The sequence below is a fragment of the Orcinus orca genome, chromosome 2 (genome assembly GCF_937001465.1).
Source record: "Orcinus orca chromosome 2, mOrcOrc1.1, whole genome shotgun sequence".
Taxonomy (NCBI): domain Eukaryota; kingdom Metazoa; phylum Chordata; class Mammalia; order Artiodactyla; family Delphinidae; genus Orcinus; species Orcinus orca.
This window is the reverse complement of record NC_064560.1, coordinates 143,044,015-143,062,157: the sequence shown is the minus strand read 5'-3', so window position 1 is coordinate 143,062,157 and position 18,143 is coordinate 143,044,015. Positions and strand designations below refer to the sequence as shown.

Below are 18,143 nucleotides of genomic sequence, written 5' to 3'. Positions count from 1 at the left end.
AAGAGAAAACGATCTTAAGAATTTAGATTTTTGATATGATTGCCTTTTATACTTGACCTCTGAAGTGTGCTGCTCTAACTTTAGAGAAAGGATGGAAAAATTCTTCCATCTTGTTTTTCATCTTGTATGCAGATATTGTGGATTGAACACACTTTTATAAAATTACAGAGCTGTCCTATAGTTTCTTTCCTTCTGATTTATTGGTGCTAATGATATGCAAACCAAGGGTTCGATTTGTTATTCATTCATAATTGAATAATTACTTTCTCCTTGAACATTCTATATTTAAAAAACTAAAATAAAACCTTAACAGAGAAACTATCATTAAGTAATATGTTCATTAATTCATTTAACAAATATGTATTATGTGCCTATACTTTGCTAGTTACTACTCTAGGAACTGAGAACACAGTAGAAAAAACATTGATCTCCCCATGGAATTTACATTTTAGTGAAAGATGACAGATGATAAGTATAGGTAGAGATAGACAAATTATGTAGCTATATATATATATATGTTATGTATGGTATTTAAATAAATATAATTATATGTTAAATTTATATATTATAAATATATAAATAACATGTAGTAAATGTCTGTGAGTGCAATGTAGAAAAATGTAGAGGGGAACAGGAGAGATGCCAGGGTTAGAGAGCAAAAAGATAATTACATTTTGGAGTCAAATGCTTTGTAAAAATAATTTGGAAAAAGAGAATAATGCCTGTAATTAGTCAGTTTTGCTGTGTATGTATGTATACATATATGAATATATATTTTGAATATCAATATATAAATGTAGTTCTTCCATGCTTTATTCAGTTCAAATATGTCAACAAAATTGCTCTTCCACTTCTAGGGGAAGTGTTTAAAAGGCATGACTTCAAAAGAAAATCAGAGTACAAATAGAAACTATAAGATTAGAATTCCTCTTCTCCTAAGCAACCTGGAAATTTAGAGTCAGAGTTAGGAGAAGAAATACATAGGGCTGACTGGTACTGGTAATTTTAGATAGTTGAAAAGTGAATTCAGAATCTCTGAACTAGGTGAATTTAAGTTCAATATGAAAACAAATGAAGAATCAAGCAAGTCTAAGGGACTTGGTCTACAAACAAGCCCAGGGAAGACGTGAAACAGGCTAGGGGTCTGTTCTGGAAGAACTCTCCAGAGTGGAAGCTTTTTTATGCCACACCCACTTCAAGGCTACTAAAGGGACAGTACTTGTTGGAACATCAAATATGGAGGTATATCAGGACTTCTATGTAACAGCTCTAAAAGACTTCAAAGCAGTACCTCAGGGTCACCTTGGAACTGAGAAAGGTGCCACGAATAGACAAGTTCCTTGAAATACCACCCTGATCCAATCTGGCCATCACTCTTCTATATTTTTTGCTCATTTATGCTACGTTCTTTTGAAATGTATTTGTTAACATTGCAAAATTGCTTGTATGGAATAAAGATAAAAGAAATCAAAAGAATATGTAATCAATCAAGTACAATTTTCAGACATCTAGTTAAAGTATTATATAAACAGAATTCCTGTAAAAGTAGCTGTTCTAATCTCAGTCTTACCTTTTATCTAGTGATAGGTTATACTCTATAATAAATTCATAAGAGAGAATCTAAAATTTTATTTCCACAATAAACTAATTGATAGCAATTTTATGGATATTTTTATGTTTCTTCATAGAGTTAACAAAACTTTAGTATTTGTAATAACACTTAAGGCTTCAAGTTCAGAGTCTAAGGTTGTATACTCAAAAATCAGGAAATTTTATATTATCTTTTTAAGTGAAAACGCTGGTTACAAAGAGTATGAGAGTAGTTTAGTACACACACATAACACACACTCATACATGCATACACACACTACAAGGATCTATAAGTTTATGTATTAGTGGATTAATAGTTATTTCCCTTGGTGAATGTGGTTATGGATACTTTAATGTGATTTTACTATTTTCTGAAACATACTTCTTTATAAAAGGAAATAAACAATTAAAATGATAGGGGAGAGGGATGTGAGGAACCCGTTCTATAACAAAAGTATAAGGTCTAACCTTCTTTATATTTCTGTGAGACATGCTTATCTGTTTCTTAGTTAAATGGTTTGTATGATTCAATGGATGCGCTGCCTAGATTTTCTTTATGTCCTAACAGCACTAATACGCTGTCATTGTTCCTGTTATAAAGAACTCTCATTTACTTTCTTCACACCAACTAATTTACATTTCTCTCACCATGTATCATTAATTTCTTCTCTAAAGTCAAACCATAAGTTTCATTTTCATGTTGTTATTAATAGTTGCAGGAATCCCATAAAAATATTTTTATTCCCAACCACCTGTAAAAGTCATAAAATATTTAAATATTCTAAATTGTTAAAAACAATAACCCCATGAAACCCTACTATATAATAGCATCAAAATAACTAACTTTGATTCCTGATATGCCACTTCCTTTCTGAACATTTTGCAACACCATGCCAGAGATATTATTTAACTAAAACACTGCTGATTTGAACTTTCATTTTTAAGTACTTATATATTCTTCCTAAAATATAATTTGATAAGGTATTCTTAGCACTATATTTTGAGTCATCCTTGATAGATTGTTGGGAAAATTTAATTTACTAAAAAATCAACTTTTGCTACAATGGAATCCTCATAAAGTATGCTTCAATAACTTAGAAGTGGCAAAAATAAATTTGAAACGTCATAATTTTGTCTCCAAAGACAAGTGACCTTAATAATAATAAACAATGTGAATCCTTCCAATGTTCAGTAAATTGGCTTTGCAGAAAAATGTTGATTTTCACATTAACAAAATGAAATTCAGGTAAAAGAGGGAAAAAGTTTCACACTCTCTGAAATGGCTCTGAATATACAACCTCATTAGTTAACTAAAAAGGGAATCCTAAAAGGGATAAAACTTCTGTTTGTATCAAAGAGGCACAATTTATCACAATAGAAGACAAGTTTCCAAGGGTGCTTCAGAGTGAATGACAGTTTCATATTGTTGCATTCTTAAAAAATGAAATCACTACAAATAACTCAACTGTTGTGTAAACAAAATATATTCGCTCATTGAAGATGTTTTATCACTTCTGTTTACAAAGCAGAACTGAAGCAGACAGCATGAAATTAAGGTCAGAGTTGGATCTGAAACCAGCAATATGGTAATAATTGAATAGTATATATAGGATTCTTGTTTCCACTTCTCAGGAGAGCAAATTTCACTCTCATAGGCTTTACTTTTTATTCTTTTGGAAGGTTTAAACCTTTGATATCATATGTAAAATGATATAAGATGTAAATTAATTTTAGTGTAGAATTATTTCAAATAAGCCCTCTCAAAGCTAGGTGAATATGTAACTCATAAATGTGCAACTACCATACAGAAAATGTGTTGCTACAGTACAATTTACTAAATTAAATAGTGAAACATGATTTATATGATGTCAATTAGGTAAGCAGTAATTTGTGGAAATCTTGTCACAGAAGAAAAATGTTTCTACAAATCAGTTTCATTTCTATGGATCTAGTTTGTAAAAAAACTGGAAAGTTCAAAATATTACTCAAAATGTGCAATGTTCCACAAGATTATATCTTAGCACATAATTATTTTACACATTTTATTATTGGCATATTATATCCGTCTCTATATGACAAAGTGGTTTTTAAACAATATTCTAAAATAACATTTATATTAAAAATACATGGAATGGTTACTTTCTTTTTTTGAAAATGTTCCAGAAAATTTTTTTTCATTTTCATTACACTGAAAATATAATTCTGCTTACATATTCAAAAATCAAGCCTATCTAAAGTCAAATAAATATATTTCTGAGATACAAATAAAAGACTTACCCATTGAATAGGGGTGAAATGTTCAAGTGAATAAGAGAGTTTAAGAATTCATTCATGTATTAATACAACACAGTCTGCTAAGAAAGATCTAAATCGATGTTGCCTTTATTTTTATCTTACCCAACTGTTTCTCTTTATAAGGAATTCTAAGTAGTACCAAATTTTATAACATATTTCATAAGTTCCATTAAAATATTTCAAGTATATTTCTTATATCTATCCATGTCACTCAGAGAAATTGAAATTGTTTGAATTTATCTCAAAGATATCTATCTATATTACTCACAGAGAAAGTGAAACTGCCTTAAACTTATCTCTGAATTGTTTATTTATAATTAGAATTTCACCATTATAACAAATATCTTCACTGTATCAAATTAACACCATTGGTTTGTCACCTAACTTTTGTTTTACATAAAATAACAAAATGGTTTCCATACGGGGAGGGGTAAGAAAATATGTCTTGACTCATACGCTGAAGCAATAGTCAATCAAAAGCTGATTAATAAAAGAATGCATTTAACTAACATGATTAACGTAATGAATTTTCATTAATAATCTACTTGTGACTTATGTATAGAGCAAATCTAGGATATACAACATTTTGGCAGTCAGACTGACTATGAAGCGGCCAAATATGGCCTGAAAACACAATATTTCGGCCTATACTGTCTTTTAAATTCACATCTAATGCCCTTATTTGACACATATATGCTTTATTTACCAGTACTCCTTACCACAACCTTGTACTTGTGACACACACTGCCTTCTAAATGTGGTTACACACTTTCTTTACAGCCCTGGTCCTTGACAACATTTGAATTTGGGATGCACACCAGAATCTGGGCCTACAGCATTGATGAAGATACATGTCGGCCATCAAGGGTTTACAGTCTTATGTAGGGGACACCAAAAATAGCTGGTAAGATGACAGTAGCAAGGATATGGTGCTTTGGGACCACAGAGCATAGGAAACTTACCCAACCATGAGAAATCAGGAACATCACTCTGGTTGAGTGATAGCTAAGGTTAAAAAAAGATCAGGACTTGGTCATATCCATGTAATATAGGGAAAAATGATATCTAAGCAGAGGGAAAAATGCAAAAGCCTTGAAAAAAACATGACAAGTTTGGAGAGATGCATAGAGTTCAGTGAGGTGTGAAGAGAAAGGGCTCAGAGAACAGACATGTTAAGGGAATGATCCACCAGCCATTCCATTCACAAGGAATTCTGACTTTAGCTTGAGGGCAATCAGTGATGTTGGTACAGTCAGGAATGAGGATGAGATCTGATAATGTATATTGAAGGAGTTTCTGTAGGAGGATTCCAGTTTTAACAAGATCATCTTGACAATAGATGAAGAATAGTCCAAGAAACAAGACAGGAAGGAGAGAGAGGTTACAAGCTCTTAACTTTTGTAGGCAAGAGATAATGATTGGGATCTTAATAAAAATCATAACAAGCAGAACAAATTGGAAAGATTCAGGAAATATAAAGTACGTAATCTCAACAAGACTCTGTGCTTAATGTTGTATGTCAGAATAAGAAAGAAGCAGAAATTCAGTACTAGATTCTAATTCTGGTTTGGTAATTCACAATACCGTTCACTCAAAGAGAAGTAGGGTACTGGAGAAGGTTGAAGAAGATGACTTTTTTGAAGTGTTTGATTTTTACTTTGAAGTTACATGCCTGCAGAAAAAGAAAGTAGAGCTGTCCCTAGGGAATAGATCATCCAAGTCTGAAGTTTGGGAGAGAGACCTGGGCCAGAAGTATCCATTTGGGAGTAAATGATATGTAGATGGTAAATGAAACTACAAGAGTGGATGGAGTGAATAAGAGACACTAACATAGATAAGCAGAGGAAAAACAGCTCATATAAAAACATCAAAAACGATAGGCAGAGATGTAGGATTTAAAACTATAAGCATGTGGATATAATATAGGATTCTCTATTCATTTGGAATTGTAAACAAGCAGGACCCTATGAGGCTTTCCCAGAATAGACCCCCACCCATGTCTTACGCCTGCCTTTTGTCTGTAGAAAAACTGTAGTCAAAGAATAAATTTAATCAGAGAAGTGAGAAAATGACTGTTTTCAGAAAGGAAAACAGTCAAGCAAGACAAAATAGTAATACCTTAGCCATTAAACAAAGTCAAAGACCTTTAGTTCTTCCCCAACGACTATAGATAATATCCTGAGCCATGTCCTTTGAGTTGTTTTACAGAGATTGAAACCCCCTCCAGGTGGAAGAAGTTAACTGTATGCTGCCCATAAGCACGGAGACCCCAGACTGGTTGAATGCAGGTTGATGATGCCGACTCCCAATTACCTCACCACCAACCAATCAGAAGAATGTCCATGAGCTGATCATGCCCTGCTCCTTGAACACTATAAGACTCCTCACTAACCCCTCCAGGGTGGGACACACATTTTTGAGGACATTAGCCCACTGTGGCCCCCTTTGCCTGGCAGAGCAATAAAGCTGTTCTTTTCTACTTCATGCAAAACTCTGTCTCCACGTTTCAATTCTGCATTGGTGAACAAGAGGCCAAGTTTCGGCAACAGAATCCGTACTTTCTATCAAACAAAATAGATTTTCTCCATTAATTCCTCCTGACAAATAAAGGCAATATTAGTTTGTGCCCTAATTCTGATATTTGAATTATTCTCTGGCTCATAGTCACTCTTTGGATTTTCTGAAAATGACAGCAACAAATATAAACACCTATCACTTAAGCAAGAAAAGACTGATTACACTTTTCACTACAAATGCAGAGCAACACAGATCTAGAAGATCGTTAACTACAGCTAAAGCAATCTCATTGATGTCCTCTTAGCTCTTTAACTATCTTTCATTTCATTCATCCTATTTTAGGTATTCAACCTCCAGAGTGTAGTCAGCAAAGGATGTCAAAATTGATTATATGGTTCTAGTCTCCAACCCTTTAGATGTCACCCAATTAAGTTACATGTTTCAATTATATCATTACTAGAAGAGTTAGGGTTGCTATTCCAAAATGCCTTTAACACCTAGGGCTATTGACTGTTACCAATGACCACAAACTTGGTGGCTTAAAAACAACAGAGATATAGTCTCTCATAGTTCTTAAGGCAAGAAGTCCAAAAGCAAGGTGTTGATAGGGCTGCTCTCCCTCCAAAGACTCTAGTGGAAAATCATGTCTTGCCTCTTGCAGCTTCTGGCAGACTCAGGCATTCCTTGCCTTGTGGCTGCATAACTCCAATCTCTGTCATTGTCTTCACATGGGCTTTTCCTCTGCTCCCCGGTCTCTCCTTTGTAATCTTTTATAAGGATTTTTGCCATTGGATTTAGGATCCACCAGAATAGTTCAAAATGCTGTCATCTGAAGACCCTTAACTTAATTATATTTGTAAAGACCCTTTTCCAAATAAGATCACAGTCACAGGTTATGGGGATAAGATACAAACATATCTTTTGGAGGGCCACCATTCAACCCACTGCAATACCCTATATACAGTATTAGATCAAATCTGTCTGATGGTATGGGCTGTTCTTTCAATTACTGGTAATTGGAGAGAAGACTAATTTTAGAGTGCAAAGGGATCCTGAGATGCCAAAATTTGAGAATGGCTGCACAGCCTCGTGGAATGAGTTGCGTAGCTTCAAGAGATGAATAATTAATGCATTGATTTTCCAGTTTTTTATTTTTCAACATATTTAGTGTAGGTCATAAATGTCTAATTACTGCTTTCACTGAAGCCAACATGTTGATATGTAGTAATTTTTATTTTTATTTATTTTTTTTCTGTACGCAGGCCTCTCCTGCTGCGGAGCAAAGGCTCCGGACGCGCAGGCTCAGTGACCATGGCTCACGGGCCCAGCCGCTCCGCGGCATGTGGGATCTTCCCGGACCGGGGCACGAACCCATGTCCCCTGCATCGGCAGGTGGACTCTTAACCACTGCGCCACCAGGGAAGCCCAATACGTAGTAATTTTTATATCATTCAGTTCAAAATAGTTTCTCATTTCAATTTTGATTTCTTCTTTGACCTATGGGTTATTATATAATGCATTTTTAATGTCCAAACATAAGCACATTTTGAGCTGTACTTTTGTATTAGATTTCTAGTTTAATTCTATGTGGTCAAAAATAAACAAAGTTGATTGCATTCCTTTTAAATTTGTTGAGAATTGATCATAACGAATTATTTGGTCATTTATTCTAAATCCTCCTTATCCTTGGAAAAAACGTGTATTTTATTTTTTAATTTTTTATTGAAGTATAGTTAATTTACAGTGTTGTGTTAGTTTCTGGTGTACAGCAAAGTGATTCAGTTATACATATATTATTTTTCATATTCTTTTCCATTATAGTTTATTAAAGATATTGAATATGGTTCCCTGTGCTATACAGTGGGACCTTGTTGTTTATGTTTTATTTACAGTAGATTGTATCTGCTAATCCAAAACTCCTAATTTATCCCTCTCCCTCCCCCTTTAGTAACCATAAATTTGTTTTCTATTTCTGTTTTATAAATAAGTTCATTTGTATCATATCTTAGTTTCCACATATAAGTGATATCATATGGTATTTGTCTTTTTCTGACTTACTTCACTTAGCATGATAATCTCTAGGTCCATCCATGTTGCTGAAAATGGCATGATATTCTTTTTTATGGCTGAGTAATATTTCATTGTATATATATATATGTATATATATACATATACCACATCTTCTTTATTCATTCATCTGTTGATGGACATTTATTTATGCTTCCATGTCTTGGCTATTGTGAATAGTGTTGCTGCGAAGATTGGGATGCATGTAAAAAAAAGTGTATTTTAAATAAATATATAAATATATTCCTTGAGGACTTCCGGGAAGATGGCGGAAGAGTAAGACGCGGAGATCACCTTCCTCTCCACAGATACACCAGAAATACATCTACGCGTGGAACAACTCCTACGGAACACCTACTGAACGCTAGCAGAAGACCTCAGACCTCCCAAAAGGCAAGGAACCCCCCACGTACCTGGTTAGGGCAAAAGAAAAAACTAAACAGAGACAAAAGGATAGGGACGGGTCCTGCACCAGCGGGAGAGAGCTGTGAAGGAGGAAAAGTGTCCACACACTAGGAAGCCCCTTCGCGGGTGGAGACTTCGGGAGGCGGAGTGGGGGAGCTTGGGAGCAGCGGAGGAGAGCACAGCAACAGGGGTGCGGAGAGCAAAGCGGACAGATTCCAGCGCAGAGGATCGGGCCGACCGGCACTCACCAGCGAGAGGCTTGTCTGCTCGCCCGCCGGGGCGGGCGGGACTGGGAGCTGAGGCTCCGGCTTTTGTCGGAGCGCCGGGAGAGGACTGAGGTTGGCGGCGTGAACACAGCCTGCAGGGCGTTGGTGCGCCGCGGCTAGCCGGGAGAGAGTCCGGGGAGGGGTCTGGACCTGCCGAAGAGGCAAGAGACTTTTACGTCCCTCTTTGTTTCCTGGTGCACGAGGAGAGGGGATTAAGAACCCTGCTTGAGAGAGCTCCAGGGACGGGCGCGAGCCGCGGCTAAGACTGCAGAGCCCAGAGACGGACATGGGACGCTAAGGCCGCTGCTGCCGCCGCCAGGAGGCCTGTGTGCGAACACAGGTCACTAGCCACACGCCCTTCCGGGGAGCCTGTGCGGCCCGCCACTGCCAGGGTCCCGGGATCCAGTGACAACTCCCCCGGGAGAACGCACGGCGCGCCTCAGGCTGCAGCGTCACGCCGGCCTCTGCCGCTGCAGGCCCGCCCCGCACTCCGTGACCCTCCCTACCCCCCGGCCTGGGTGAGCCAGAGCCTCCGAATCAGCGGCTCCTTTAACCACGTCCTGTCTGAGCAAAGAACAGACGCCCTCCGGCGACCTACACGCACAGGCGGGGCCAAATCCAAAGCTGAGCCCCTGGGAACTGTGAGAACAAAGAAGAGAAAGGGAAATCTCTCCCAGCAGCCTCAGAAGCAGCGGATTAAAGCTCCACAATCAACTTGATATACCCTGCATCTGTGGAATACCTGAATAGACAAGGAATCATCCCAAATTAAGGAGCCCTGTGGATGAAAGGCTCTTGGTGCTGCAGCCAGGAGTCAGTGCTGTGCCTCTGAGGTGGGAGAGCCAACTTCAGGACACTGGTCCACAAGAGGCCTCCCAGCTGCACATAATATCAAACAGCAAAAATCTCCGAGAGATCTCCATCTCAACGCCAGCACCCAGCTTCACTCAACGACCAGCAAGCTACAGTGCTGGACATCCTATGCCAAACAACTAGCAAGACAGGAACACAACCCCACCCATTAGCAGAGAGGCTGCCCAAAATCATAATAAGTCTACAGACACCCCAAAACACACCACCAGACGTGGACCTGCCCACCAGAAAGACAAGATCCAGCCTCATCCACCAGAACACAGGCACTAGTACCCTCCACCAGGAAGCCGACACAACCCACTGAACCAACCTTAGCCACTGGGGACAGACACAAAAAACAACAGGAACTACGAACCTTCAGCCTGCAAAAAAGGAGACCCCAAACACAGTAAGATAAGCAAAATGAAAAGACAGAAAAACACACAGCAGATGAAGGAGCAAGATAAAAACCCACCAGACCTAACAAATGAAGAGGAAATAGGCAGTCTACCTGAAAAAGAATTCAGAATAATGATAGTAAGGTTGATCCAAAATCTTGGAGATAGAATGGACAATAGAATGGACAAATTGCAAGAATCAGTTAACAATGACCTAGAAGAACTAAAGATGAAACAAGCAACGATGAACAACACAATAAATGAAATTAAAAGTACTCTAGATGGGATCAATAGCAGAATAACTGAGGCAGAAGAACAGATAAGTGACCTGGAAGATAAAATAGTGGAAATAACTACTGCAGAGCAGAATAAAGAAAAAAGAATGAAAAGAACTGAGGACAGTCTCAGAGACCTCTGGGACGTTAAACGCACCAACATTCGAATTATAGGGGTTCCAGAAGAAGAAGAGAAAAAGAAAGGGACTGAGAAAATATTTGAAGAGATTATAGTTGAAAACTTCCCTAATATGGGAAAGGAAATAGTTAATCAAGTCCAGGAAGCACAGAGAGTCCCATACAGGATAAATCCAAGGAGAAATACGCCAAGACACATATTAATCAAACTGTCAAAAATTAAATACAAAGAAAACATATTAAAAGCAGCAAGGGAAAAACAACAAATAACACACAAGGGAATCCCCATAAGGTTAACAGCTGATCTTTCAGCAGAAACTCTGCAAGCCAGAAGGGAGTGGCAGGACATATTTATGGTGATGAAGGAGAAAAACCTGCAACCAAGATTACTCTACCCAGCAAGGATCTCATTCAGATTTGATGGAGAAATTAAAACCTTTACAGACAAGCAAAAGCTGAGAGAGTTCAGCACCACCAAACCAGCTCTACAACAACTGCTAAAGGAACTTCTCTAGGCAAGAAACACAAAAGAAGGAAAGGACCTACAATAACGAACCCAAAACAATTAAGAAAATGGGAATAGGAACACACATATCGATAATTACCTTAAATGTAAATGGACTAAATGCTCCCACCAAAAGACACAGATTGGCTGAATGGATACAAAAACAAGACCCATATATTTGCTGTCTACAAGAGACCCACTTCAGACCTAGAGACACATACAGACTGAAAGTAAGGGGATGGAAAAAGGTATTTCATGCAAATGGAAACCAAAAGAAAGCTGGAATAGCAATTCTCATATCAGACAAAATAGACTTTAAAACAAAGACCATTACAAGAGACAAAGAAGGACACTACATAATGATCAAGGGATCGATCCAAGAGGAAGATATAACAATTGTAAATATTTATGCACCCAATATAGGTGCACCTCAATACATAAGGCAAATACTGACAACCATAAAAGGGGAAATCGACAGTAACACATTCATAGTAGGGGACTTTAACACCCCACTTTCACCAATGGACAGATCATCCAAAATGAAAATAAATAAGGAAACACAAGCTTTAAATGATACATTAAACGAGATGGAGTTAATTGATATTTATAGGACATTCCATCCAAAAACAACAGAATACACATTTTTCTCAAGTGCTCATGGAACATTCTCCAGGATAGATCATATCTTGGGTCACAAATCAAGCCTTGGTAAATTTAAGAAAATTGAAATTGTATCAAGTATCTTTTCTGACCACAACGCCATGAGACTAGATATCAATTACAGGAAAAGATCTGTAAAAAATACAAACACATGGAGGCTAAACAATACACTACTTAATAATGAAGTGATCACTGAAGAAATCAAAGAGGAAATCAAAAAATACCTAGAAACAAATGATAATGGAGACACAACGACCCAAAACCTGTGGGATGCAGCAAAAGCAGTTCTAAGGGGGAAGTTTATAGCAATACAAGCCCACCTTAAGAAGCAGGAAACATCTCGAATAAACAACCTAACCTTGCACCTCAAGCAATTAGAGAAAGAAGAACAAAAAAACCCCAAAGCTAGCAGAAGGAAAGAAATCATAAAAATCAGATCACAAATAAATGAAAAAGAAATGAAGGAAACAATAGCAAAGATCAATAAAACTAAAAGCTGGTTCTTTGAGAAGATAAACAAAATAGATAAACCACTAGCCAGACTCATCAAGAAAAAAAGGGAGAAGACTCAAATCAATAGAATTAGAAATGAAAAAGGAGAGGTAACAACTGACACTGCAGAAATAAAAGAGATCATGAGAGATTACTACAAGCAACTCTATGCCAATAAAATGGACAATCTGGAAGAAATGGACAAATTCTTAGAAATGCACAACCTGCAAAGACTGAATCAGGAAGAAATAGAAAATATGAACAGACCAATCACAAGCACTGAAATTGAAACTGTGATTAAAAATGTTCCAACAAAGAAAAGCCCAGGACCAGATGGCTTCACAGGCGAATTCTATCAAACATTTAGAGAAGAGCTAACACCTATCCTTCTCAAACTCTTCCAAAATATAGCAGAGGGAGGAACACTCCCAAACTCCTTCTACGAGGCCACCATCACCTTGATACCAAAACCAGACAAGGATGTCACAAAGAAAGAAAACTACAGGCCAATATCACTGATGAACATAGATGCAAAAATCCTCAACAAAATACTAGCAAACAGAATCCAACAGCACATTAAAAGGATCATACACCATGATCAAGTGGGGTTTATTCCAGGAATGCAAGGATTCTTCAATATACGCAAATCTATCAATGTGATAAACCATATTAACAAACTGAAGGAGAAAAACCATATGATCATCTCAATAGATGCAGAGAAAGCTTTTGACAAAATTCAACACCCATTTATGATAAAACCCCTGCAGAAAGTAGGCATAGAGGGAACTTTCCTCAACATAATAAAGGCCATATATGACAAGCCCACAGCAAACATCATCCTCAATGGTGAAAAACTGAAAGCATTTCCACTAAGATCAGGAACAAGACAAGGTTGCCCACTCTCACCACTCTTATTCAACATAGTTTTGGAAGTTTTAGCCACAGCAATTAGAGAAGAAAAGGAAATAAAAGGAATCCAAATCGGAAAAGAAGAAGTAAAGCTGTCACTGTTTGCAGATGACATGATCCTATACATAGAGAATCCTAAAGATGCTACCAGAAAACTACTAGAGCTAATCAATGAATTTGGTAAAGTGGCAGGATTCAAAATTAATGCACAGAAATCTCTGGCATTCCTATATACTAATGATGAAAAATCTGAAAGTGAAATCAAGAAAACACTCCCATTTACCATTGCAACAAAAAGAATAAAATATCTAGGAATAAACCTACCTAAGGAGACAAAAGATCTGTATGCAGAAAATTATAAGACACTGATGAAAGAAATTAAAGATGATACAAATAGATGGAGAGATATACCATGTTCTTGGATTGGAAGAATCAACATTGTGAAAATGACTCTACTACCCAAAGCAATCTATAGATTCAATGCAATCCCTATCAAACTACCACTGGCATTTTTCACAGAACTAGAACAAAAAATTTTGCAATTTGTATGGAAATACAAAAGACCCCGAATAGCCAAAGCAATCTTGAGAACGAAAGAAGGAACTGGAGGAATCAGGCTCCCAGACTTCAGACTATACTACAAAGCTACAGTTATCAAGACGGTATGGTACTGGCACAAAAACAGAAAGATAGATCAATGGAACAGGATAGAAAGCCCAGAGATAAACCCACGCACATATGGTCACCTTATCTTTGACAAAGGAGGCAGAAATGTACAGTGGAGAAAGGACAGCCTATTCAATAAGTGGTGCTGGGAAAACTGGACAGCTACATGTAAAAGTATGAGATTAGATCACTCCCTAACACCATACACAAAAATAAGCTCAAAATGGATTAAAGACCTAAATGTAAGGCCAGAAACTATCAAACTCTTAGAGGAAAACATAGGCAGAACACTCTATGACATAAATCACAGCAAGGTCCTTTTTGACCCACCTCCTAGAGAAATGGAAATAAAAACAAAAGTAAACAAATGGGACCTAATGAAACTTAAAAGCTTTTGCGCAGCAAAGGAAACCATAAAGAAGACCAAAAGACAACCCTCAGAATGGGAGAAAATATTTGCAAATGAAGCAACTGACAAAGGATTAATCTCCAAAATTTATAAGCAGCTCATGCAGCTTAATAACAAAAAAACAAACAACCCAATCCATAAATGGGCAGAAGACCTAAATAGACATTTCTCCAAAGAAGATATACAGAGTGCCAACAAACACATGAAAGAATGCTCAACATCACTAATCATTAGAGAAATGCAAATCAAAACTACAATGAGATATCATCTCACACCAGTCAGAATGGCCATCATCAAAAAATCTAGAAACAATAAATGCTGGAGAGGGTGTGGAGAAAAGGGAACACTCTTACACTGTTGGTGGGAATGTAAATTGATACAGCCACTGTGGAGAACAGTATGGAGGTTCCTTAAAAAGCTACAAATAGAACTACCATGTGACCCAGCAATCCCACTACTGGGCATATACCCTGAGAAAACCATAATTCAAAAAGAGTCATGTACCAAAATGTTCATTGCAGCTCTATTTACAATAGCCCAGAGATGGAAACAACCTAAGTGTCCATCATCGGATGAATGGATAAAGAAGATGTGGCACATATATACAATGGAATATTACTCAGCCATAAAAAGAGACGAAATTGAACTATTTGTAATGAGGTGGATAGACCTAGAGTCTGTCATACAGAGTGAAGTAAGTCAGAAAGAGAGAGACAAATACTGTATGCTAACACATATATATGGAATTAAAAAAAAAAAATGTCATGAAAAACCTAGGGGTGAAACAGGAATAAAGACACAGACTTACTACAGAATGGACTTGAGGCTATGGGGAGGGGGAAGGGTAAACGGTGACAAAGCGATAAAGAGGCATGGACATATATACACTACCAAACGTAAGGTAGTTAGCTAGTGGGAAGCAGCCGCATAGCACAGGGAGTTCAGCTCGGTGCTTTGTGACCGCCTGGAGGGGTGGGATAGGGAGGGTGGGAGGGAGGGAGACGCAAGCGGGAAGAGATATGGGAATATATGTATATATATAAGTGATTCATTTTGTTGTGAAGCTGAAACTAACATACCATTGTAAAGCAATTATACTCCAATAAAGATGTTAAATATATATATATATATATTCCTTGAACATATAAAAGCTGTTAAACATTTAGCTTCCATTTACCCATTTATTCCCTCCAGTAACACCTTTACCCAAAAGTTTTTGTGTTTGAAAGTCTGTTCTTTTTTGTTTCATTTTAACCTCACTTGACTTCATTATTACTTTTTAATACAGCTAATCTTCAAATCATATTGTTTATATATCTACCACTTATTTTGCTCACCATTCTGTTTTTATTTTTAGACATTTCCTCTGGGATCACTTGTCCATTCCTGAAAAAATATTGCTTAAGTAAAAGACTTTAGGAAAAGTTCTCAGTTGACAAACTTAGATTTTGTTTGTGTAATAAAGTCATTATTTTCATTTAATTTGATATTTTTTCTGAGTAGATAATTCCAGTTTAGTATTTATTTTCTTTCAGATCACTGAAAATCTGTTTCACTGTTTAGTGACTTGTACTGTTGCTATTGAGGGGTGTGCCAACAAATTATTTTTGCTTTTTCTATTTCCTCTATTATTTTTAATATTTATCTTTTAAAAATTTTTATGTAGCTTTCATTATGACTTGTCTTGATGTATATTTAATCTTTACCTATTATGCCTGGAATTTGTCAGACTCCTTTAATGTATGGGTTATAATCTTTCCTCTTAGCCATTAACTCTTCAAATATTGATTCTATGCCATTCTTTCACTTCTCTCATTTCTTTCCTTCTGGAATTCCTATCAAAAATATGTTAGAGGGCTTCCCTGGTGGTGCAGTTGTTGAGAGTCCGCCTGCCAATGCGGGGGACGCGGGTTCCTGCCCTGGTCCGGGAAGATCCCACATGCCACGGAGTGGCTGGGCCCGTGAGCCATGGCCGCTGGGCCTGCGCGTCTGGAGCCTGTGCTCCACAACTGGAGAGGCCACAACAGTGAGAGGCCCGCGTACCGCAAAAAAAAAAAAAAAAAAAAAAAAGATTATCTGATTCTGTGGGTCTCCAATCTTGTCTCCTATAGATTCCATGTTTTTCCTTTCTGCTTATGGCTAATTTCACGAATCTATCTTTCAAATCACTAATTCTTAATTCTATTCTCAGAATCTGAAATAATATCCAACAGATATTAAGTTTCAGTTATATTTTTATTAAAGTTCTACTTGATCCTTATTTACACTAGCCATGTCATTTTTACAGTTTCCTGTTTCCTAGAGATATTTTCAATTTAATACATTTTTGAAAATTGAAATATGGCTTGTTTTATTTTTGGCAGTTCCACCATTTTAAGTCCTTTGAAGGTGTGTTCAGTAATATCTATTGGGTTTGTTCATATTTAAACATTATTCTGTGCTGGTAATCTTTGACTGGTTGCTGGACCTATACTTGTATATTTATTTGTAGCAACACCTAGAAACCATGGATGAATGTGCTATCCTCTTTAGAGGATTTGCATTTACCTTAAAGACTAAAAGCTCTGGGCTTCCCTGGTGGCACAGTGGTTGAGAGTCCACCTGCCAATGCGGGGGACGCGGGTTCGTGCCCCGGTCTGGGAAGATCCCACATGCCGCAGAGCGGCTGGGCCTGTGAGCCATGGCCGTGCAAGTAATGCTTGTCTCAAATCAGGTTCAAGCCCTTGAGGGCCCTTCTGTGTCACTACTCAGACATATGCCCAGAATTGTTTCTGTCATTTTCTTTTTTGCTTGTTTTTATAACTTTATTGAGGTATAATTCACATAACAAAAATGTGAGGAAAGGAAATTTAAATCTTTTGCATGTGAATAGCCATGTATCCCAGCACTATTTGTTAAAATGACTACTCTTCCACAACTGTATTATCTTGGCACTCCTGCTGAAAATCAGTTAGCCATAAATGCAAGAGTTTATTTCTAAGCCCTCAATTCTACGCCACAGATCAAAATATCTACCCTCACACCAGTCACACATTGTCTTGATTACTTACTTTGTAGTAAGTTTTAAAATCTGGAAATATGAGTCCTCCAACTTTTCTTCGTTTTCAAGATTATTTTGGCTATCCTAGATCCCTGCATTCCCTTATGTATTTTATGATCAGCTTGCCATTTTCTGCAAAAAGGAAGCTGGGAATTATAAAGATTGTGTTGTTGTACATCAAATTGGGGAGCATTTCCATTTTAGCCAAATGCAGTTGCCCAATAAATGAGTATGGGACATTTTTCCATTCATTTAGGTTGTTGCAAAGGTGTTGACAAAAGACTGGAACAAGTTAATAGGCCACAAAGCTTACCATTCTTACCAAAATTCAGTAATTGTTCTTGATTAAACACTTTGTGAGTTTTTGCAAACATCTGGTTAATTTTAGAGCTCTGAAAAAGTTAAATTTTAAAAATTTCCCCTTGGTTCTCATTATTTTACCAAGGAGTGGAGTTTTGAAGATTCTTACCTTGCCATTCTAGAAATGCTTCTTCCTTTCATTTTTAATGTCCTTTTGGCAAGGAGTGATTTTGTAGTCCAGATATAATGCCCCTCCACCCTAAAGTCATTGTCCCCTCTGACCCAACTCATTAAACTGTATCTCTCACAAGACTTCCTACTCTAAGTGGCTCTAGTCACAATCTTTGCAGGAAACTGTA

General features: G+C 37.2%; 1 protein-coding gene across 1 annotated transcript in view; it reads right to left on the bottom strand.

The window, feature by feature from the left end:
• Window positions 1–8,721: 8,721 nt before the first annotated feature.
• LOC125963493 (WAS/WASL-interacting protein family member 3-like) overlaps window positions 8,722–18,143 on the bottom strand; it is a 303,322-nt gene continuing 293,900 nt past the window's right edge. Inside the window, exon 2 of the mRNA XM_049705955.1 lies at window positions 8,722–9,986. Within this exon, the coding sequence (XP_049561912.1) occupies window positions 8,982–9,428 (447 nt within the window). The 5' untranslated portion in view covers window positions 9,429–9,986 and the 3' untranslated portion in view covers window positions 8,722–8,981. The remainder of the gene's footprint in view (window positions 9,987–18,143) is intronic.